Source organism: Netta rufina (genome assembly GCF_964035555.1).
Source record: "Netta rufina genome assembly, chromosome: 3".
Classification (NCBI taxonomy): domain Eukaryota; kingdom Metazoa; phylum Chordata; class Aves; order Anseriformes; family Anatidae; genus Netta; species Netta rufina.
In genome coordinates, this window is record NC_140125.1 from 9,802,416 (window position 1) to 9,826,548 (window position 24,133).

At 36.0% G+C, this 24,133-nt stretch overlaps 1 protein-coding gene across 1 annotated transcript in view; it reads left to right on the forward strand.

The window, feature by feature from the left end:
• The window catches only part of TASP1 (taspase 1), an 83,929-nt gene extending 61,052 nt beyond the window's left edge, over nt 1-22,877 (forward strand). Inside the window, exons 12-14 of the mRNA XM_084285000.1 lie at nt 7,590-7,700; nt 10,853-10,926; nt 21,383-22,877. Coding sequence (XP_084141126.1) covers nt 7,590-7,700; nt 10,853-10,926; nt 21,383-21,475 — 278 coding nt within the window. The 3' untranslated portion in view covers nt 21,476-22,877. The remainder of the gene's footprint in view (nt 1-7,589; nt 7,701-10,852; nt 10,927-21,382) is intronic.
• The last annotated feature ends 1,256 nt before the right edge of the window (nt 22,878-24,133 follow it).

Consider the following 24,133-nt stretch of genomic DNA (forward strand, 5'->3'; position numbering starts at 1 on the left):
AGAAGAATGCTAAAGGCTTGGTTCGCCGTCGAAGAATGGTGTTCTGTAAACACAAATACCTTCCATACAGAAGAACAGAGGATTTTGTTACTCATCATTCCTTTCAAATGTGGCCAAGTTTGTGGAATGTAGACTTAGAGTAAATGTTTGTGTCATCTCACTGGCGGGAAATCCAGGCTTTTAACAATGGTAGTGTTACGAATTCTGCTTCAAAGTTTCTTATAAACTATTAGAAAATAATGAGCTGAAAGACATAGGTGGAATCTGATATTTGTTCTTTCCTTAGCAGAAAAGTGTTCATCTGTTCTTGAATCTATAAGCTGTACTTCCATCCATAAATGAGCAATGTCTGCAAAAAGGTTTTAACAGAATGATAACACCGCAACTTTATCTTTTAGAAATTTTTTGCTGAATACCTCTCTTGAGGAAGGAGTTTGGACAGTTAGGAATCACAGAGCATAAATTTCTCCATGATGAGCTGTACTTGTTGGTGGAAAAAAGCCTCATGCCACAGTTGCCAGTGACTGTTGTTACACAGGGTTATTTTTGCTATATACTGAGATGCTGCATCACTCTGAGCTTTGTAGTATCCCTTGGGGTTTGATAGCAGAGGAAGCATGCTATGGAAGCGTTATTATGCCTTCTCCACGATGCTGAGAAGAGAATGAAGTGATCCTGAAGTTTCGTGTAAAATGTTTCGTCCACTGCAAGTTTGAGATTTCAGAAGTTTGTATGGGATAGTAGGACAGGTCTCTCTCTGTCCTACCTCTCTCTGTACAAAAACAAACAATAAAAAAACACCTGAAAAACTAACATGACACAGTGATGTTACACAAGGGTTTGTCCAGGCCCAGGTTGCGCTTCTCCTTATCAAGGAGATTTTTTCAATTTATCAATTGAGATTTTTTTGGACAGTTGTATCCTCAGTTATTTAATTTCTAAAACTTTTACTTGTGAAGCGTGAAGGTACAGGTCCTTTTTCCTTGCAGCTTCTTTAAAAATTCCAAACAGAAGTTTTAAACAACTTACTTATCATAAAATATGAAAATCTCTGGTTTCAAACAGCTTGTGCTTAAACATTGTACAAATAATAGTGCATGAAATTAAAAGCAGGTTTCATTTAGTGCTAAAGTATTCCTCTAATGTTTATTTAAATTGTTAGCTTGAAGGTTAGTATGATACATAGCAGAAGCAGAGTGGTGAACAGCTTTGTTTTAAAGGCGTGCTGTACAAATGCTGACAAAGTGCAGTGCCGTAGGTGAACTATGGACTGTTGGCCTGAGAAAATCTGAGTTTCACTCACGTTATAGCACAAGATGCAGAAGTGTTTAGCTGGGGGATGCTGTGTCGCTTAATTTGTTACCCCGCGCCACGGCCAGCTTTTAGACCGAAGTTCTGAAGGCTTTGAAAGCTGATGTAAACAGTCAAGCTGGTAATGGTTTCTCTGCTGTGTAAGAGTATGAATGTCAGACATCTGATGAACAGCTGGTTAGTCCTTCAGCTGGTAAAGTGTAAATAAAACACTTCTTCTACTGTTAAGAAGATCTGTGCTAGACTGGATCTGTCCAGTAGCTACAAATGGGGAAAAAAGCACAGGATCAGAAATGCTCATATTGATCGTATGCTTTGGAGTAAGTCCTCTTCATCTTGGGAGCAGATTAATTTACAGGAGACGTAGAAGAAAAAATGTCCTTTATTTATAGCGGTAGTTCCTCCAGAACAAGGCTGAATGTTGAGGCCAGTATTTAACACTTGTGAAATCTCTGTGCTCTGTCCCTGTTGGAGGCTGAAATGGGTCTCGGTGTTCAGCTATGGTTGTTCTTGCAGAACTTGAAGGGATCAGTGAATGGTGGAGCTGCTGTGAAGATCTGTTTGCTTATTTTAAAGAGACCGTTATTGCAGATTAATAAGGTACAAAATATATAAATAAAAACTTGGTAATGCTTTCCATGTGTTAAATAGCATGAACAGACTAGTTGAGCTTTGAAAGAGGGAAACACGTTTTGTAAGACAATCTTGTGATCGGGGGAGGTGAGATTTAAACCCGAAATATCGAGTGATGTTCTTTGTTTGGTTTTCTACACCTTCCCTCTGGTGTGGCAAGTCAGCGCTAACATTATTAGTTGACACTGTACTTCCAGTTTTGCTTTGGATTTTTCTTACCAAATTCTTCCATGTTATGTCAGTGTAAATGGGAAGGAACAATGAGTTTCATGAGACTTAAACTGGTATTGTTAAAAGCCCTGGGTTTTTATAGCTTTGTCATTAGCAAGCTATTAGATCAAAGACAGCAATTACACTTGATTGCAATAAAAAAACAAGAATTGACTAGTGGGCATGTTTTACTTTATTTTTTACAGAATTTTTAGTTTTATAGCAAGATCTATCACTCTTTTAAGAGTACAGAGAGAGCAAAATGATGTAGAAGCCTGGGAGCCAGATTACTTTTTTCTTCTAATACGAAACCTTTATGGCTTTAATATGTATTGAAGTTCTTTATTTGCAAATTTTCTCTTTTTATTTAAATATAATGTAATACAATGTATATGAAAAATACCGTTACCTATAGTGTTGTTTTTATGTCTGCACTATTCTTTCTTTTTCTCAATGGCTTGGCTTTTAACAGAGTGATTCTTAGAACTGAATTAATGAAATATGTTCCTAATGTTTGAAGTCATAGTATTTTTGAGAATAATCAAATCGCTTTATGTGTACATTGCATGGGTTCTATTTAGAAATAAAATATAATACTAGTTTTCTATTTACAAATAAAGTACAATGCTATGTTTGTGCCAGTGTATTCAGAAACTCATTAATGGATGCACATCATTCAGCTGTCTAGAATCTTGCTTAATTAGACCTAGTCATTTGCCCTGTACGGCTGTGTTAAAGTACACCCTTTAGTGCAATCCCCAGTAAAACGTGTGCACATCCAGAAAAATCTTTGTTTTAAAAAATATTAAATATATTTGAATTCTTCTTTCAAAACAAATGCTCTAATTGGAAAATAATGCATTCTCTGTTTTAAAGAACGTACTGTTTGGTGTGCATTTAATTTGGCTTAGAGACTGATTTTAAGGGAGGAGTAACAGTCTCACTGAATTTATTGTTGTGTAGAAAGATGTAATATTACTATAGGCAACTGATTTTACTGCCACTATTTAGAAGCTGATTCCCCACAACTTAGTAGAGTAAATTGGAGGCGCATTCTGTATTGTTGCTGGTTTTGCACTGAGATGGTTTAGCTGAAGTTGCGGATGAAATCAGTTGGAATGGATGAAGGAGCAGTCACACAATTCATTTCTGATAACTGCGGAAAGCAACCTCCAGCAGAAGTGGTGTGTGTGGGGAGATTGTGAACCATTGTGATGGTTTTACAAGTGACTATGTGTTTGTGTCTTCATTTATTATTTGTGTTTGGAGGTGAGAAGAAGGGATGTGTTCTTGTTTCAGATGTTTTTTCTTATTTCCAAAAGAACGTTCGGTCTGCAGTTTATCATAAAATGGTGTTGAAGAATAGGAATTGGCTCTGGTTTATGCTTAAAGAAAGGAGAGAGGAGAGAGAAGTTTTCAGTAACTCATCTGAAAACACTAAATCACAGTAATTTATTGATTTGAAACTCTGTTTTGGCTCAATTTCTATTGCTACAGCTCTGTATGATGGCTAGCTGCAACAAGAAAATCAATGTAATCTCATTTTCATTGTTGCGCAGTAGTATGTTGGTCAACGTGCTGCAAATGAGGATAGCCTATAGGTTCTGGGGTTGTCTTAGATTTTGTGCACTGCTGGAGAAGTAATGGTGTGTATCCATCTGTGGGAAGAAGATAACGCTTCCCATCTTCTTTGCTTTGCACAGCACAAACTTTTAAAACATTCCCTGTTTTAATACTGTGTTCAAATTGCTGACGACCGGTCACTCTAAGCCAGTGACTTTTACTCATCTCTGTACCAACCCAGTACCACGGTTTTGTTTACTCCTTACCAAGTTAGTGCAGGAAGGCCTGGTCTCTTGGCATGCTGTTCACTGCAGTAGCCAACTTCTGTCTTTGCTCCAATTTTGCTATTCTTAAACAAGCCACCTTCCTGCTCATCTGATGTGTTTTTATGAGAACTAAAGTTAAAACTGTACTTGATCACACTTTTATCTCACACACAGCTATTGAATTAATCCTTTTTTAAAAATATTTGAAATGACAATAGAGTGGCACTTTGCTTCAGAAAATGCTAAATTAATACATTTAATTTTATAAATGTTGAGTGTTTAGCATGGAATTCATAGCTTTTGAATCTTGTGAACTGGTAATGAAGCTTCCATGGTAGATAGTCACTGAAGGATGGAAGTTGGTTTGCAGAAACACTTGTTTATATATTTAAGGCAGTACGATAGGGAGAATATATAAAGTAAAAAAGGAGATATGCACTTGCAGAGCTGGGATTTTCATGACTGTAGTTCTGCATGTATAGGTAGAGCATTTCTCTATTCAATATTTCTCTATTGTAGGCCTACAAATTTGTCTTGTGTGCTTAAAGCTCCAGTTCCAAATTATTTTTAAATCCTGTTTTAAAAATTTAAAAATCATAAAACACATGCTTTGATTACTTTTCTCATTCTGTACTCCGCTGAAGAAAATAAATTAACACAGCTTAGGGAACACAAAACAAACAAACAAAAAACCTTCTAGTTGCAATGACTTTGACCATAGCATGCCTTATAGCGTAAATAACTTAAGCAATTGAGTATAAGTTTAGGTCTGCAACCCAAGTTCAGGTTAGGACATTGTATTCGAAGTAGACAATTTTCTGAAGTAAAGATTAAAGGACACGTCTCCTATGAAGAAAATTGCTTATTTGCTTCATTTACTTGAAGAAATCAAAACACATACTTAACCAGCATTTGGTTAATGCAATGAAAGTATGTAAAATATAAAATACATTTGATGTCTTGGAAATTGTAGAATAAAAGATTTTGATTTGGGTGGTAAAACTCTTCACAACTTCTTAAGTCTTGTGTTTGTATTTTAGTCAACCGTGGTTTCCTGTTTTATTATCTATTATAGTATGATTGGCTGCATTCCTGCTTCACAGCGATGTGGCTGCAGTTGACGAGCAATGCCATAGCACATAGCAATAATTCTTGTGCAAAGCGAGTGGCACTTCATTGACAGTATCTCTAGTAGTGTTGGGTCAGATTAGACGTACCTGTTTATTAAGCATGGTACTTTTGTTATCTTCCTGCAATTTGGACATCTGTTGTAATGACCATCTTGTATCACTTCCGAATAAGGCTTCTCCTCTTGAGAATGAATGTAGTAAGACTTAAAGTTTTCCCTACAGAAAAGCTTGAAGTTGGTTCTTATTGTTTTTGACAATTTGCATTAATGGAGTAATTTGAATCATAGGAATAGCTGTGGGCAAATTGAAGGGGGCTGATGAGTAGATTTGCTCTGAAGTTCTTGTGGCCAGCAAAGCCTTTTGCAGTGTCTGTACATTAGCCGTAGTGTACTAATTCATGTAAAAGAAAATAATTGAAAAGAAATATATGAAATGCTTGTTGCAATTGTATATTCAAGTTTAAATTGCAATTTATTACAAATGTGTGACTATGGTCTACTTGGGCTTAAGTGCAAGAACTTGGTTAATTTTATGGCTCAAGGCATTTTAAATTGTATATAAATCATGCCATTCTTTTCACATTTAAAACTATAGGAATCTCATTTCAAATTAATAAACAAAAAAAGAATACTTAGACTTGATTCAGCTAACTTTAAAAGTTTTCCAGCTTCTGATAGAAGTTTTTTTTTTTTCTAGCATATGTCTTAAATTAACAATAGAAAAGCCACTTTAAAAAGTAGGAGATTTTTTGGCTTTTCTGCTAATATCTGTAAAACAGCAAGAAAGACCATCTATAGCAGCTTGATCATGTCTTTCTACAAAGTGCTTTAAATTGGGAAGAATGAATACATTCTAAAAGTGACCCAGATTTGCTTGATTTTTTACTTATGTGGCCATCTTTATATTAATTACACTACAGAGGGAACTAAATATTGAGACATGATTTTTTTTTTTTTTTATCTTGACACTCAATTTTTCTTTATTATATCTTCTTTGCTCCAAGAACAAATGGTTTTGTACTCAAATGTAATTTCCAATTTTTATTTATTCAGTGTAGTTCTTCTTTGCCTTTTTGATTACTGGTATATTGTGCCATGATTCATTTTCTTGGAATCACTGTATTTCTCCACAAGTTATTTTAAAAAAAACTAGAAGTTTGAATATGTAAAGCAAAATTCAAAGTGCTAGTAACTGTTTTTGAGAATTGTAGTTTGAATCTGGAATGACACTGAAGACACACAAAGCATGTAACAAACGAATCGTAGTGTCTGTACGTTCACTAGAATCTGAGAGAAGGACTTCTGGTCGTTGACAAGCAGTCAACTTCCCAGACATAACTTTTGAGATGTGAAACCTTGTTTGTGTCTTTGCCTGCTACGGGTGAGGACCTCGGGGAGAGTCTGTGGTTTTGACAGCGACACCTTAAAAGCCTACAATTTGCTGTCACAAATACATTTCTAAAGATCATTAATGAATAATGCCACTGAGAATTAAAAACTAAAGAGGATAAAGAGAATAGGAATAGAGAAATTAAACAAGTTTCGGAGATATTCATCAAAATTAATAGGTTTCAAAAGCTCAACAGCTGAGCTTAATTTCTAGTTCTGCTAAGTGTATCTCAGACTGTTGAATCACTATTTTTTCTATGCAAAAAAATAGTTTCTTTGCTCTTCAGCTGTCTGTGCAACGGCAAAATACAGTGAAAAATTGTGATCCATATTATATTGATTTGCCTGAAGAACAATGTTCATGCAGTTTATCTAATGTCAGTTTTGGCAGGGGGCTTCAGGGAGGCTTACTAGGTCTTATAGAGCAGTCTGAAGTTGGAGTGTTCCATGACTTAGGCTGACCATCTTTTGCTGTCTCCTCTTCTGTGAGTAGTATTTGATCTGCTATTAATGTAATGAAAACTTGTGACTCATGCTAAAATCACACTGTGTTCTAAATTTCAACTTTGAGATGTTTAGATATCTATTGCTTATAGGTAAAAAAAAAAAAAAAAAAAAAAAAGTAGCAGAAGCACAAGAAGGTAGTGGCATAGAAAGTTTTTCTAATTCAGAGTTTTGGGTTATTTCCTTCCAAAGATAAGAAAGGGTGTAAAGTGCTTGGGAAGTGGTGAGCATAGTTAATCACTACTTGTGCTTTAAGTACTTTTCTCTTGCTTGAGTCTGGTGTTTTCCGTTCTGGTTTGAATAATGAATTTTCAAGCTTCCATTTTAAAACCGCCATGGGAATTTTCAGTGTTATCTTTGCCATTAATCCAGTACAAGACCAAGCTTTCATGAACCATCAAATCTTTTTAGAAAGCTACTCATTAGAAATGCTAGAAAAATTAAACTGCTGCTTTTGTAAAAGCACTGGATGACCTGACAGTGTTTTCAATCCTTACTGATAAAATTAAAGAGGAACGTCAAATAACAAAATATCCAAGAAACTAATCCTACTGCAAATAATTCTCCACAACAATTTTGCCCAGGCTCACCTTTTCTAGCCAATGAAGATGGTGTACTTGGAGGTGTGATAGTTCTTCGGTCTTGCAGGTGTTCAGCAGAGACTGAATCGTCACAGGAAAAGCCAACTTTACTAGGTAAGAAGTTTTACTCATTTTTACTTTAGGTTGGTGCTAACTCAAGGTAATAGCTGAAATAAAAATTACTGTTTGCCATAGTTTAAAAGCCACAAGTTAATACAGTTACACAAGGTAATGCGTGCGTTAATTCAACGTTATTCTTGTATTATGCCTTGCTGGTTTGCATTACAAGACTCCGTGTACACAAGATACTGAGTACTACTTTGTCACTCAACTTGAGCCTGATTGTATCGCTCCCCAGAAAATAGCTTTTTAATGTTATATTTTTGGAGTTATTACTTGAATAGCGTGTCTTTTTGAAGAAGACTATTAAATAGCATTTAACAATTATCCTACTACTGTATTTCAACTATTTGAAAGCCAAGATGGTCTCATGCTGACTCCTGAAGCAGGACATGGAGTTGCTTAAAATAGAAAGAATGTTGCAAGTTTGATTTACAATTTTAAAATTTAAGAATGGAATAATTGTGACATTATTGATCTAGTGGAAAGTATCCCAGCACATAAATTCTACCACTAAAAAGGAGTTAAGAAAATGAAAATACAAGTTTGATTAAACAAGAACAAATAAGATCAGCTTAGCCATGAATTTCTTACGTATGGAAATGAGAGTAATGTTTTCTATTTATTTAATATTTGACTTACATGTAAGAAAACATGTTCCTATTAAAGAAGATTTTCCTCAAAAATTTACAAAGAAAATTCCCCATGATTGTAAATAAAGACTTGATTGTTCTTTTTCTTTCCACTGAAATAAGATTCTTGCAGCACGGCTTATTCTAAACATGTTTTTTCTTTAGTGCAGAAATTTTCTGCCTTATAATATATGCTGAGTTAATCTGTAATTGAGCATGTGTAGCATATGTGTTGTTTGGACTGAAGATAAGTTGTGTGATACTGAACAGTTTGGTGTATAGAATAAAAAAATCGTTTGTCTCTATTACAGGGATGATCTTTTTATGTTTTTGAAACTATTGAAACAATTTGCAAGAAAGTGATTTATTAAATAGTTGAAAATGTTGGAAATGTCCTCAGAGCAAGTATGTAATTTAGGATTTTTATTGTAGTTCCATTACTTTTATTAGTTAGCAATAATCACATTGCATGCTAGTATATGGTATTTTTGGTGGACAATGTAGAAGAAAAAAAATTCTTAACTTTAAAAAAAAAAAAAAATGCCTAGAGTTATCAAAGGCAAAGAAGTATTTTGAGGGTATTTGACCTGAACTGTTACTCAACTTCTCAAAATTAAAAGATAAAATAAATTTTGTCTGAAAAAAAAATGCTTTTATCGGCTGTTGAACCATTAGGGTGTTAGGGAGGGGTAGGCGTCATCAAACGCAGTTACATTGCACTGAATATGTGTCACTGCAAGTTTTTGACTAGCCTTTGGCAATATCAGTCACAAATCTACTACAGGGGAGCGAATCGCATACCTAAATGAAGTTCATTTTTCTTTTATGGTGATATCTGCACATCTGTCAGAATCTTCCAGTCTGCTGGGATTGTCCAAACTTTGATCTTCTGCTGAGGGTTAATTGCTATGCAAGGAAAAATGGTTCAAAGGATAAGCATGCTCGGCATGCTATGACCTTCGTCAATCATATTAAAGGACCGTGAGGAATAGCAACGAAGGAGCTTTAAAAATCATTTAATCATGCTTTTTGCAGTATGTGAAAGTCTTTCAGTAATAAAATACGTGAAAAAAAGCTTTTCATGGTATCATATTTAATTCTTGTAAGACTACTCTTGTAATCCAAGAGAAAAATTTTTACTTCAGTGCAATTTTTAACTCCTTACAGTATATACCCTAAATTCTGATTAACAACTCTTTCCCTCATCCAAATTATGGACTTCATGACAGGAAAGAAAAATGTCCGTGAATAAAGCAAGAAAAATACTTGGTGGCAATTTATAGAACTCCATTAGATGAGAACTAGTACGAATAATGTGTTCTTTGTCTGAACTTTGTAGGAGTGCATGTATGCATCAGGGAATTAAAGATCACTGCACAGGGCTGTTTAAGACTGATAAATCAGACCACTTTTAAATTTCAGAACAACACATTGCTTGATTAACATGCTATAAGGGTACACGTTACCAGAGTTTAGTTTTCGAAATCACTATTGCTACAAACGCAGAACTGTTTGTAACGTTTGTATTCTACATTAGCTGTGAGTACATGGTACCGCGGAGCTGATGCTGTATATAGCTGGTGCTGGAGGTCACGGTGATCAGATTTGAAAGTGCATTGATGTGGAGGCCAAGAACGAAACAGGCTGATTTCTTCTCTTCTTTCTTCTCTTACCTTCAGTGTTTCATGCTCCTTACTCTCTCCCCAAAGCAAAGGGGTGATAGTATCTGCTCTTGATATCATTCAGTATACTTTCAGGATCAGGTCTTGCTCTGAGTTTGCCAGGCATCTTTCTTGCTTATTGTGCAGGATTATTCTGGTTCCATCCGACGTCTCTCCTCCTGCTTCTGCAGGATTATTTCTCTTTCACCAGGCATCTTTGTATGTCTTCAGTTCTGTCTTGCAGAGTTTACTAATTCTCCATGCTTTCCTGTATCCACTGTACCACAAATCTCTGTTTACCCCTTGGTGTTTGCATGTATTTATGCTAATTTCTGTGAAAAAATGCTTGATACAGGTTATTTTTGGATAGTCTTACAATTCTACAGAATCCTTGTACACCATCTGAGCTTACACTGTTGTAGAGGGTTTGTGTCTAAGTTCAAGGCAAGCAAATGCAATTTATATCTCTTTCTACTTTATGGGTGGAACCAGCCTCTGCTTTAGAAGTTAATCGTATCTTTTAACTTCATTCACAACTTTTATATTTCTCATCTTGGAGGCTTCTTATTGTTGAAGTAACTTTCTCATCCTGGATATTAATTCTGCAGTGTGTGACTACAAATAGGACAGGAAAATCTTGTTTGGTTGGTAGCTGTTTCTTTTCTTTTGAGATAAATTATTCTGGTAAGTAGTTTTTATTCTCCAAGTTTTGTAAGACCCTGTTCATTTCTTTCTCCTTTCTCAGTCTTTATTTTAAGCTAAGTTTTTTTTCTCAAGATTCCAGTCTTGTTAAATTACATCTTATATTTTTTAAAAAATGCATTTTTGTGACTTCTTGCGTTTTCCTTTATAGTGGAATTTCTGTGGAGCCATACAACAGAGAGCATGTGTGTAGGATATATGTCTGCACAGGATGGCAAAGCTAAGGTAAGCCACGAGGAATAGGTTGTAATACAGTAGAATGGGTGCAGAAGTTAAGGAGAATTTAAATAACGAAATACATAAAAATTCTATCTTGAAGAGAAGGGAAAAAGTAACAGGTGCAGAAGAAATTAAATGTATTTATTGATTGGGCCTTTCTGATTCCCCTTCCTTAATTGCAGCAGTTAAGAAACCTAACATATGTATTATGTCAGGAAAAGGTGTCACAAACATATTGTCATTCCTTCTGCTGTCGGTAATTGTATTTGAATAATTTTATCCAGCTTCATTCAGTTACACTCCTTATCTAGGGCGGTACACTGTTTTTCTGTGGGTGTTTCTTCCTTCAGATAACAGAATTGCAACATCATCAAAGAAGAAGGGAGAGGATATAAAACAAACTTGGAGCTAGTTCCTAGAACAGCCTCTGTTATATACAATCTGGATGTTAACATCCGTGTTTTCAGTTTCTTGGGGACTATTTACTTTTTTTTTTTTTTTGAATGAGAGAAATAATATATTAAAACTGAGTTTAGCAATGGGAACTAGGAAAGTCTTTAATGTCAAATAGTAGAGGTTAACCAAGAAGGATGAGAGCCACCTATGCTTAGGCAAATACAGTACTGAAGGGAGAAGGCAGCTACTGTGATGGAGGGAGAGGACTATAAAAACAAAATCTTTCTCTGTCTTTTTTTTTGGGGGGGGGGGATGGGGAGGCGGGCAGGGGAAGGAAGCTGTATTTCATTTGTGAGAGAAATATAAAAAAAAAAAAAATACAAAAGAAGGAAATTGACATCAGATAATTTTACACACCGAAAGTGGTGTAACATGCTGGTTGTAGCATTGGGAACAGATGTGTTACTTTGAGGAGAAAAATGTATAGAAAAAAAATACAAAAATGCCCTAGAAGGAGAAGGAGATAAAAAGCTGGTGAAGGTAATGCTGGTAGAGGTGTTAAAGTACTCTCTTTCACAGCATATGTCAAGTTCCTTCCAGCTGCGTATGGAACAGGACATGTTTTTACTTGTTTTCTTAATATATATTTTAGATTTTCTTGGAAAAGAATCTAAACTCAAACTAAAAGCTCAGACTGAACTAAGTAAAGCTCATTCAAGCTCAGCTGTGGATGTGCTAGTATTCATCGGTTAATGCAGAAGTCACGGTATGGAGTTCACAGTGAAGGAAGGAGGATTTCTAGAATGCACAGTATTAAATTATTACAGTGTGCACACCTGCTTCTTGCTTACATTATAACGCTCCAAAGCTGTGTTCAAGGAAATACTCTGTTTGTTCCTGGTAGTGTCTGTCTAATTAATGAATAAATGCTAAATATGAAATCTGTCTGGTAATGAGTACTAGCATGACAGTGCCATGCCCAGAGATGTTTTCCTACTCACAGTTGCAACATTTGACATCTGGTGTGCATTGTTTTCATACTGCTGGTAAATTCTCCAGCTGGTAATCTTGATTGCGCTGACAGACACAGCTGCTCCTCTTGGTTCACTTTTAAATTATGTTTTTGACCTTCATTGAAGAGTTAATCCCCCTCCCTTTCTTCCTCCTTTGAGTCTGTGGCCACAAATGCTTTCCAGAGAAAAACCACAAATGCTTTTGCTGCTGACTTCTATTGATCAAAAAGAGTCTTCTGTCATAAAAGCTGGAATTTTATTCTGCTACAACTAGGGCTAAGTTATAGATGGAAAACTGGGCTTGAAATAGAACACAATGTATTGTAAGTTTTAAAAAAAATAAATCTTTTTTATTTTCTTTAATAGAATAACTGTTTTGGAACAGTTAATTTTGAGTGCTTGCCATGAAAAAAATAAGGGTAGAAGAATTCATAAAAGTATAAAATATCACTTGTTTATGAGTACCATAACAAAATCATCAGGCTGCAGCTTGCAGGGAAGCATGGTGCTTTCCTGTTTATCTAGGGGGGGAAAGAGCTTCAGTTCTTGTTTCTTTCATCAGTTTAGGACTCAAGTTTTATTCTTAAACCAAGGGATTGTCACGGTGGCTGATTTTGGGCTGTTTCAATTTAATGAACATGAAAGCAGATATTGTCACAGCAAGGCTTTTAGAAAGTGAGAAGGTTTTTAAGTGCCTAGTGTTATGAATTAGACTACTGTTAGAAACATAATTATATAACTGGGTATGTACTTAAGAAAAAAAAGGTCCTGCTGTATAGTCCTGGTGTGTTTCTTTGTGCATTGGAGGCTAATGTGTTTCATAATAGTATCTAGAAAATGGTCATTGTGAATTTGATGCTAAGAGGTAGCAGAGGCCTTTCTTACAAGGCAAGACACTGCACTCTGACCAGCTGGATACCAGCTCGCCTACAGAAACTGGTACACTTGAGAGGCAGAAACATACTCAACCATTTAACTATCAACAAGTCCCTAAAAGAAAAGTGAGGCAGGAAAGCGGGATCAGAGGCTTGAAACGTTTTGTATGTCCTGACCTGCTGGTGCCTCTGGCTTTTAGCGCTGTGAGCTCTCCAAGTACTGATCTGGAGGCAGCCTTGCAACGGGAGTTTATTTCCTTCCGATTTGGGAACGGCTGGGCTCTGCAGCCAGCCGCTCACCTCCAAACAAGACTGCTTGTATGCTCACGTGCCAGCCTGAATGCATGAAGTGGCTGAGCCTGCAAGATCTGGAGAACAGTTTTGCACTGACTAATACTTGTTCGATTTAAAGCATGCTTTGCGGAAAGGTGTCCGGTCCTTTTTGTTGGAAACCAGTTTTCTGGAGAAGTCATTGCTTCCTGTTGAAACGCTGGTTTAAAATTTGGTTGAAATTTAACAATAGTGTGAAGGCTTGCCAGATGAGCTAAGTTCACACCTGACTGCTGATGCACTCATCTCTGGTTGTGTCCTCTGTTACTTGACTTTAGCTCTCCCTCAGAGTGAAAGTATTTCAGCTCCTCCAGCACTGACAGCAGCAGTAACATCATCTTTGCTACCTGCAGAGTAGCTGCATCTGACCTCCTTCTGGTCCCTGGAACCCTTACAGCACTGCCGCAAATAGCTCATCAAAGCACATGCTTGCTGGTTCAACATTGTACTCTGTTTTGTCATCCCTCTCAGCACTAGCAGCTTCATAATCATTCAGCCCCATTGTTTGTCGTACACTGGATGTGGAAGGAAACAAACTTTGACTTTTTAAAGTATGCTTCTTGGAACTAACCTATACCACCTATTGCTACAACTTAGGCAGGGACTCTCAGCTTCAATGAGCTTAAGTAATGGCTATATTCTATTTTAGCAGTTGCCACTGCATTTGAGATGTAAATGGAGAACAGGAAGGAAAGGAGGTTTGTGGATAATTACAAATTACTTGACTCCTCTGAGCTGCTGCAGTCTTTGTATCTTATTCTTTGTCTGCTTTGATCCTAGAATGCTGCAAAGGATAAGTTCTTCAGTCTCAAGTGACAATACAACATTTGCCAGCAACATAAGCACACATATAAACTGCATCTCTTGAAGATTCTGGTTATGGGCAGGCAGTATTTCTTTGATATAACACCATATATTTTTGCATAATCAAACAGGAGCCCTTGTAGCCCTGGCAGGGTCTGCAGTGTATTTGCACACATGGGGCCCACAGCATTTTGTGCCCACAAAGTAGAAGTGGGTGGCATGTGCCACAGGACTTCTTTTTTTTCCTGGATACCCCAAATTTCTTATATTATCTTAGTGATTTAGAGCAGTTGGTGGTGGATGATATTTTTGCTTGAAAATAAGGACTTCCTCACTGTGTTTTCAGTAGTGTTTCGAGACCAGGCGCTTTCTTTCAAGTGAAAATTCCAATCTCAATACCAACAATATGCAGTTCTGGTGCTATGTTATCCATAAGGATTTGAAATAATTTGTCAGCTCAGTATGGTTCTTAGTAGGGATATGATGAGTTAATATGTGATCTATGTATAATTGTCACTTACTTCTGCAATTATTGCAAATACTGCAATGCTTTTGAGATATTGTTGTAGTTCAACTTTTTACATTTCAGTATTTCTAATAGCTAGATGAGCTAGACAACGCGTTTCTAAAAATCTAGCTGTAATATTGAATGTAGTCCAGATTCAGTTGCCAGTTTAAATCTTTCTTTGGCACATATACAGTTCATGAATTAGTAAGCTGTATGTTGTAGCAGGTTTTAATGTTGCAAAACTATGTATGCCATTCTTTCCATTTTCTAATGAACCAAATTCAAGTTGCTTTGCAAGATGGGGGGAACTGTAGAGGAGAGTGTTGTGTGTTGCTGTGTTTGGAAACACACATTAGCAGCAACTGAAGTCTACACCAAATGTGGTTGTAATATGCAAACAGAAACTTTATCTTTGACAGCTAATTTCATGTTCCAGTATGAAGAAACATAGTGGATGGGGAGACCGTTTCCAATTCAATCTTCTTGTTGAGATCAAGCATTATAATCAGATTTATTTGACTTTGCTAACACTGTAAAATTTAGCAAAAATTACTTCCCTCTATGGTGTTAAACTAATATTTATGACAAACACCAATTGTAGTGATTGTTGTCAAGTTTTCTGATGATAATCTGTGTTTTACATGTGAATAAAAGGTTTGTGAAAGCCTTTTGTGAGGAGAAGGGCAGCTATCCAGTGCTCATTGGGTGAAGAAATACATCTTGGAAGAATCCAAATATTAATTTGAAAATTAGTGGAAAGATTTAACAAACCTGTTTAGTTAACAGAAATACTAAGGCAAATAATTTGGTCATTCATTTCAGGCTACAGAGACGGTCTTTTAACTTCATGAGACAGGAAAAGTATATGTCACTGTTATCCTTTTTTTTTTTTTCTTTAATCTGCACTCTTGTCTGGAGACTAGGGAATCGTTCAGAAATTTTTACTTGAAAATAACTCTGCATACAGTAGAGCATCCAGTTCTCTCATAAAAATAAGGTATTTATACTTGTTGGAAATAACCTTCAGTGCTGAGATACCAGTTAAAATATTTGGCTTACAGAGCTTCACGGAAATTATAGACTTTGAGATGGGAAGATAAGTTCAATTTATTGGGTTGAGTTCTTACATAAAGCCAGAAGTTCTGGAACTTTCCTCAGATTTGGCTGTTATATCGCAGAGCAGAGGAGATTATGTATCCAGGTATGCAAATATAAATATAATGACCTGATTTAGCACCTGCAATTCAGAATAGTAAAGATCATGTCTTAAAACATACATGTACATGTATGGCAGTATTCTAAATACCTGTACAATTGCCTGGAGAGGTGAGCTGAACAGATGATGGGTTGGTACATAGCTTTAGATGAAACGTGCATGAATGATACGAAGAGTTTAAAATACTTTAGTTTTCATCTTTCTGAAAATTTCATTTGTTTCTAATGCATTATACTAAATTTTTTAGATACACCGATTGTGTATATTAATGTATTTAACCCACAGAATGAATTTGAGCTTGGAAAACTGTTAGCTTCCTAAGAAACCTGTGCGTAGGACCATTACAACGAATACCTGAGAGCCAGAAGCACGTCATCAGTATGACTGTCTTGCCCACAGGGACAGTCCTTCTGGAGCACCCCCCCCCCCATTATTTTTTTTTCTGCCAAGAGAGAGCTGTGTGTGGGATATTGTGATAGCAGCAGGTGCCAGTATTTTTCAGGGCATCCTCTCCTGTCAGATGGCAGGCGTGCATTCAGACTGTGATGGAGGAGAGCCTCCCAGGAGACGGAGCAGCAGAGGATGGCTGGTGCCACCAGAATGGGCTATTACTGCCTAGAGAAGAGATCAAGAATGGGTGCAGATGGTTTTCATGGTGGAAGTGCATACCCAGCTAGAAAGCTTGTAGACATCTGAGTAATTCTGAGTTTCTAACAGATATATGGGTTTGGTACTCCTTTTGTTTAAGGAGTAAGGTGGTAGAAAGCAATTTAATTAAGTACATGATGTCCTCAGTCTCTGTTTCATTATATTTCATCTCAATAGTGTAATGAATGGAAAAAGTTTGTTTTATACATTATTCTGTCCAAAGCACATCCTGAGCATGTAATAAGAAGGCTAAACACATGAAGTACTCCCTTGACTTGCTTAAGAACTGAATGTGCTGCCATCTGGTAGTTGTACTCTGTTCTCTTGGCAGTATTTGGTTGACTTCAGTTTTCTCATGCAGTGCTGTCTGTCTTTTGGCTTAGGCATTATATTAATTCTACACTGTATCTACGCTTTTAATGAAAAAAATGAAGCTGTTGTGACAAACTCCTACTTTTATGTGAATAAAAGGAGGAGACTAGCTCTTTAAAGACTAAAAAAAAATAAGTTTTTGATATTAGTTGGCCCTAAGTTGTTTCAGAAACTTTATCTGAGAGACATGAAGTAAAGAAAGTCTTGGCACAACTTTTAGTATTCAAAAAATATACTAAAAATATGTAACAACAACAAAAAAAACTCAAATGTTTTTGATGAAAAGATGAAATCCCTGTAGCAGTTAACACTTGTTCCAGGGCAGGGTGACCAATTAGTTTTGGACTTGCAGGGCAGTGGGAAGCTTTCCAGTGCAGATCAAAAGGGACTGAGAGACAGTAAGTTTTGACTGTGTCTGGGGTTGTGGGAGTTAGTTGCTCCTTGGCTTTGGTTTAGTTAGGAGGGAAAGAGGGATTAATTTTTGTTTTGTTGTGTTTTTGATGAACACAACAGAGCAAGAACCAGTGTCTGAAGGCTGTTTAGCTTGGTTGTGCTGTATAGGTGGGGGGAAAACAGCAAAATCAGGTACTTCATCTAACATTTGTTTATTTTCATTTTTAATAGTGGGCATGAGTTTTCCCCCCCTAAGCTACAGACAAAGATCTGTATCAAAGATGATGTGGTTTCTTAGTCCATTCTGTCAGAAGCTGTGTTTCTACTAGGTGTCACCAACCTCACTTTTTGCTAGGAAAACAAAGAAACTCAAAATATCCTCAGGGACAGTAAAATTTCTATTTATAGAACTAAAGATCTGCATAGCCCTGTCATTCTTGACTTACCTTTCCTTAGCATACTGTTTCCTCAAGGAGAAACTTCTGTGAAGCTTAGTGGAGGATTAATTCCAATTTTTTTTTTTTTCTTTTCCTATTTGTATATTCCCAGGTGCAATTTCCCCTAGGCGTAGGTTCATTCAATTTTTAAAGCTGATGGACTAATCAAATTTAAAAAATTAAAAGCTTTCCAGTGTTTTTGGTTTTTATATATTTTTCAATCTAAATCCAATCCACTGTACACTCTGGACTTAATATAAAATATGATGTTGAGGCATAAAAATGTAGCAAACAGTACAAATAAGTTCTGTGGTTGCATTTTGAAAATCTTAAACATTCTTTGATGTTTCTTTTTATTTACTAGAGTTCATTCTTATGGCTAGGAACAAAGGAGATAGAGTTGTAAGAAATCACTTGGGAGTTTATCTGAGGTTGTCCCGATATGGCAATACTACCCTTTGATATTACTTATTAGTAAACATATTTTAAATACTCTCATATCTGTGTGGATTTTGTTCTACCTAAGGCAGACATTGGTGGAAGTAAGAAGCAGTAGTCAGTGTAAGACAGCATCTTTATTCGCTTCGTTGTACAAAGTGCAAATAAACAGGATTCAAGTAAAGGATTTACGAAAGGTTTTGTTAATATGTGGTTTGGGTGTTTCTGTAAATGGAAATGTACGTGTGCTAGTAAGTAGTGTTGGTTTTTGTTTTTTTGGTTTTGCTCCTTTTTTATGGAAAACTTGTTTTTCTTTGTATACAAAATGTGGTGTTCTTTCTTTTTTTTTTTTTTTTTAAATAGGAAATGTGTTTTGGACAGCTATTTTAGCATAGCTACTTGATGATGTATTGACAGATATTAAATATCTGTTTATCCTCTCTTGGTCTTTTTTCCTTCCCTTGCTCAAGATCTTACTAGGATATTATGCTCAGCTAACTTTTGAGTAGCATGATCTGTAAATTCCAGGTGGATTCAGTGAAGTCTCACATTTTGCTCCTGCAGTTATGTAAGTGCGTGCTAGGCATTTAACTTTGGGTTGTGGGTTAAATCAAGCCTGTGCAAAAGATTAATTCATAATTTCAGTGAGAAATCGAATTTAAACAAATAAAGTCGGTTATATTTGTAAGGAAAAAAAATGATTATAAGATTCATAATAATCATGATAGTGCTAATACTTCTTACATTTTCATTATGAGTCCTTATGTCTCTTGGCATCATCTTCAGGCCTCCAAGCTTTTTATTGGTGTGTTGCTATGGTCTGCTTATAAATCTGACTGATCACTGTGTAAATATTCTCATTTACAAATGATGCTTGATTTAGACTGGCCCACAGGTTTGCTTTGATCTTAGTATCTCACTTCAGTATCTCAGAGGCATTCTTCCACTGAGGAAAGATTGGTACAGTGCCCTTCCAACAACGTTGTTTGTACACTGTCCTCCTATCCCACTGTTCAGTCACAAAACTTCACAGACCTGGAAAAATGTCTTGGGTCTTTTGCTCTTGAAATCAAAAATACCCTTTTTTCTTTTTTTCATCTTTCTCTCTCTGTCTCTCTCTCCTTTTAAACTTAGGAAATAGCCTCTTAAAAAAAAATTGTCAATAACATTTGGGGGAAACTAAGAGATTTGAAAGGAATCTTTTCTTCTTGAAGTGGTAAATCACGGTCATAACCAAAATTGTTCAGAAAGTAGGAAGATGTTCATATATCAAGCAGGAAGGCCAGAGATCAAAGTTTTAGCAGTAAAATGAAAACGTTTAAATGTTTTTAATTAAATCTCATTCTGTAATTTAACTGAAAACAAGACCACCTAAGAGCAGACACGAGGATACCCTTATCAAGAAAGGAATTGAAAGAAGCTGCTTCTGAAATACAAAAAGTCTCTGTGATGCAATGAATTGTGGTTACAGCCTCAAAAAACTTCCTGTTGAATTGGTGGAAGTTACTCTTAGGGAACTTTTACATCTTAGAACCATGGAATGGTTTGGAAGGAATCCTTAAAGGTCATCTAGTCCAACCCCTGGCAACCCATTGCCTCACTGCGAGTTATACATTTTGCAGCACTTCAGTCTTTTAAATGGGATAATGTACACACAAAAACGTAAAGATGTAGTTGGCTGCACCTAAAGGAAGCTGTAATTTCTCATGCCAGCAATTTCACTGTTGAGAGCTTGATATCATAGTAGGGGTCGTTTGATAATTGTTTAAGCATTAAGTTGTTTGGGCTTTAACGAATCACTTGATGAAAGGTGTTACTCGCGAGGGGAATGAAGTGCTTCTGCTTTGGTGGGAGGGGTGGCTAGGGAGTAGCTCTAGCTGATGACACTTTCTGCCTCAAGCCCAGGGAAATGCTGTTATCAGCGCCATTGCATTTTAGACTTTCACTAAGGCTCTTTGTAGTGTTTTACCGGAATCCACTCAGCAGCTCTGAAACCTGGAAACAGCAAAGTCTGTAGAAACATGCTGCTGACTCTTTGCTGGTTTGGATACACACTGGTTTAGCCCTTGGCTCTACATGAAAGACATCAATATATCTGAAAAAGACTCTGCTGTAGCTCAAAATCAACAGTGTAAATGGAAATAGAAGCAGTTTCCACAGTCCAAAAACATGCACAGGAAAAAAAGACTGTCGTCATTACTTTTAAGAATAAATCAAAATGTCTTTTAATAGGTGAATACTTTCGCCCATCACTAACAAGATGTACCACAGAACAGAAAGGATTTTTAACAGATTTTTAGTGTCACTGAATTACAGCAGTGTTGTAAGCTAAATTGCTATATGCACATGCATGTATGCCCAGTTTTTTGCTGAAATATTACAGAACCATCTAAAGAACTGCTTTTAAAACTTAAAACTTCTCCATAGAAAGATGTTTGTTGACAGAGGCACATTGCTCTTTGTGTCCTTTTATTTGACAATAGACAACAAACACTCTTGACGAGGCTTTTGTGTTTGTTTGTTTGTGTTTTAGGGGAACCAGTAGGTATTTTATGCAGAGATTTTTTTTTTGTCGTTTTCATCATTGCACTTGGCTTATGCTCTAAGGTGCAAGTGTATCTCTGTCAAATATTTTATTGTGTCTTGGGCTTCTGTAAAGCATATTTCTGTATGCAGTACTAAATTTCTTTGAATCTTCATAAGGAATAAGCTAATAAACCATGGAAGACCACAGTTATTTTTCTTTTCTTTTTATGATGAATTATCTTTTCTTCTATTCTCAGTGGACTGGGTTATCCAGTTTACCTTTTCTACACATCTGTCATGGTCCTTCTCTTCATGTGTTAAACATTAGCACAAACAAAATAAAAAAGAATCTAAGTTGCTTATAACTTTTGAAGTTGCTTTGTAATTCGCCCTTCAGACTGCAGTAATTAAACAGATTAATTGTTTGATATTTACAAGCTTGTTCTGTGTCCTGTCTAACTTTGCCTCTCTTCCTATTTGATAACACTCTCTTGGCTTTTCCACAGACTCACATTTCAAGACTTCCTCCTGGAGCCGTGGCAGGACAGTCCGTGGCAATAGAAGGAGGAGTTTGCCGACTGGAGAGTCCAGAAAGCTAAACAGCTGATTCCTCACTTCATTGCAAAGAATGTGAATGACTTTTTGTACAATAAGTTTTTTTTTTGTGTGTTTTAACAGATGTTGGAAATTCTACTCCTGTTTTATACCACGTATTGCAACCATGTGCACCATAACTTGAGACAAGTGCTGCTGTAGTTTATGTTCTCACTCTGTGAATGGGGGTGTGTGCATGTTCATTTTTTCCCTAATAAAATAGGAGCTCTTCCCAGTTGTACAAAGATTATGTATGATTAATGATTGTGTTTTCATTGTTTTATGTTTGAAAAATATCTGAAAGTTCAAAAAAAAATTAATTTAAAGATGTGGTCACAATTGTCATTCATGTTCTAAATTTAAAAGTAACAGGCCTTTGAAGCGGCTGTATAATTATGCAAAAATGATTATGGTTTCTAAGTTTCTCAGTGGTTTAAGGAAATCCAGTGATGGTTTAAACATGGGTTGTTTTTTTCCTCCCCAATAAGGAGGAATTCTTTTGTCAAAGAGTGGTTTCAGTGAAACAAACTAAAGCAGAATTAAAGCTAAATTTGTTTTAAATAATCTTATAGGTCATATCTCTGTTCCCAAACTAAGATGTTAATAGCTTCAAGCTGTATGTATTACAAAAAGCTATATAAAGATAATGTATCGTAATGCAGTCTTTATGTATAATGGAATATTACAATGTAAATAAGAAAACAAAGTTTATGGAAAGATTCAATATTATTCTTCGCTTCTGTTTTAAATCTATTTTTGAGAGAGGTACAGAAATGAACATATTACTGGATGCGAAGTGCAATGTGTATTGAATGGATGTTGGGAGGTCTGATACTAGCTTTCTTATCGATAAAGCAACTTCCTAAAGTCCAGCCACAGCATGGGTATTTATATAACTGTGTGTAATTTGTATGTACTGTGCATAAATTTACTGTAATTCTTTTTTATACCTTCAACAAAACTGCAGTATAAAACAATGTAATCCTTGTCTGCCTCGTGAAGCATTGGCAGCTGAACTGTCTTTTGTCACCAGTTCTGATATGTTAGCCAGACGCCTGAGTCCTAAAAGTGAGTTCTGACATACAATCTTCCATTCAGTACTTTTTTCTTCACAGCACTGGCAGCAATAGAATACTTTTGTAATTAATTCATTGTCCTGATAAGTATGCCAAAGAGAAACTAAATTAGTTCATCTTTTTCCCTGGTGGATATTTGATAATTCTGTTTTCAGAAATAGTGGATGAATAGATATTCAGACTGTATTTGCTTAATCGGGCATTGTACTTGCCTCTTTTGTAATGTTGTGCCTGCCCATAACAGACATACTTGACTGATTAAATGGTTACATTGATTGTAGTACCAATCTTTCATGGATAAAAATCTTAATAAATTTTTTTTAATACCCGAGTTCATTTTCACTTTTATGTTAAATAATACATTGAGGTACTGTCATTTTTTGCATTTCTTTATTTATTATTTTTTATTTTTATTGTGACATTGATGTCATTCTGTAGTTGAAGATATTTCTATAAATTCCTGCAAAAAATATGAAGCAGGCTTTTCAGGTTGCTAAAACAAAAAGTGGCATGCATATCAGTCTGCATCTCAGAGGATATACTTATTCTAGTCTGATGAAGTGAAGTAGAGCTACACTGATTTGCACTAGCAGAGACTGTGGCAGTGAAGGGTACAACACTTCAGAAATGTTCTAACAAAGAAGCTGAGTTGTCAGAGACAGTAAAATTTCTCTAAAATACAACAGTAAGTGACTGTATGGGTGCTGTACTATGTAGTGAGTGAAAGACATAAATAATTCTTATGGGTTTGCAAGTACCCAAATTTGAAAACGACATTTTCTTTGGAAAAGTATTTGGAAAAGTAACAGTGTTAACCTTCCATTCAAAAAACATGCTTTTCAGTGTTGCCTTCTTAGAAACATTTGTATAAATTCACTCTTTCATGGAATAAGCATGGCAAAGGGCTTGTAAAATGGCAGGTTCTTTCTTCCACTCACTTCCTTAATTTCTCTCTATGGAGATCTGTATTCCAGCTTATGATTTTTTCCCATATGCTGTCTCAAAATCCTATTTTTGTGTGTGTATATATACATACGTGTATATACAAATCATAACCCAAGTGTCAAATGACATGTTTTGCTTCTCCTTTGCTTCCATGCGTAAGTAGTACTCCAATCAATTACTTCATAAGTAGTATTTGTCAAAAAAGTCATGTTTCTTCATGAAGCTGTTGTAGGAATTATTGTTTGAACTTGGACAGTGTCTCTTTTCATTATCCAACTTTTTCCCCTTCAGTCTGAATAGAGGAAAAAGGAAAGGAAAAAAAAAAAAAGTTTTTCTTATCCTGAGAATCACAAGCAAGGTATGGAGCACAAACCAGGTACAGAGTTGACTTTCTACCTAAGGTACTCATAAGAAGCAAACTGTTAGCACGTTTGCATTTCTGTATCAATAATCATGAAGCCTGGCAGGATCACAACTTCCTAGCATCCTACTCCCACTTAAGCCAATGAAAGATCTTACACAGCTTTAATTGCAGGTCTAATTCTGCTGCTAGGTCTATTTTGGACTTGAAAAGGGCTTATGAAAAATAAGCGGTGAAGACGACAGATACACTTTGCAATGAAGTGATCTGTATGCGATGAG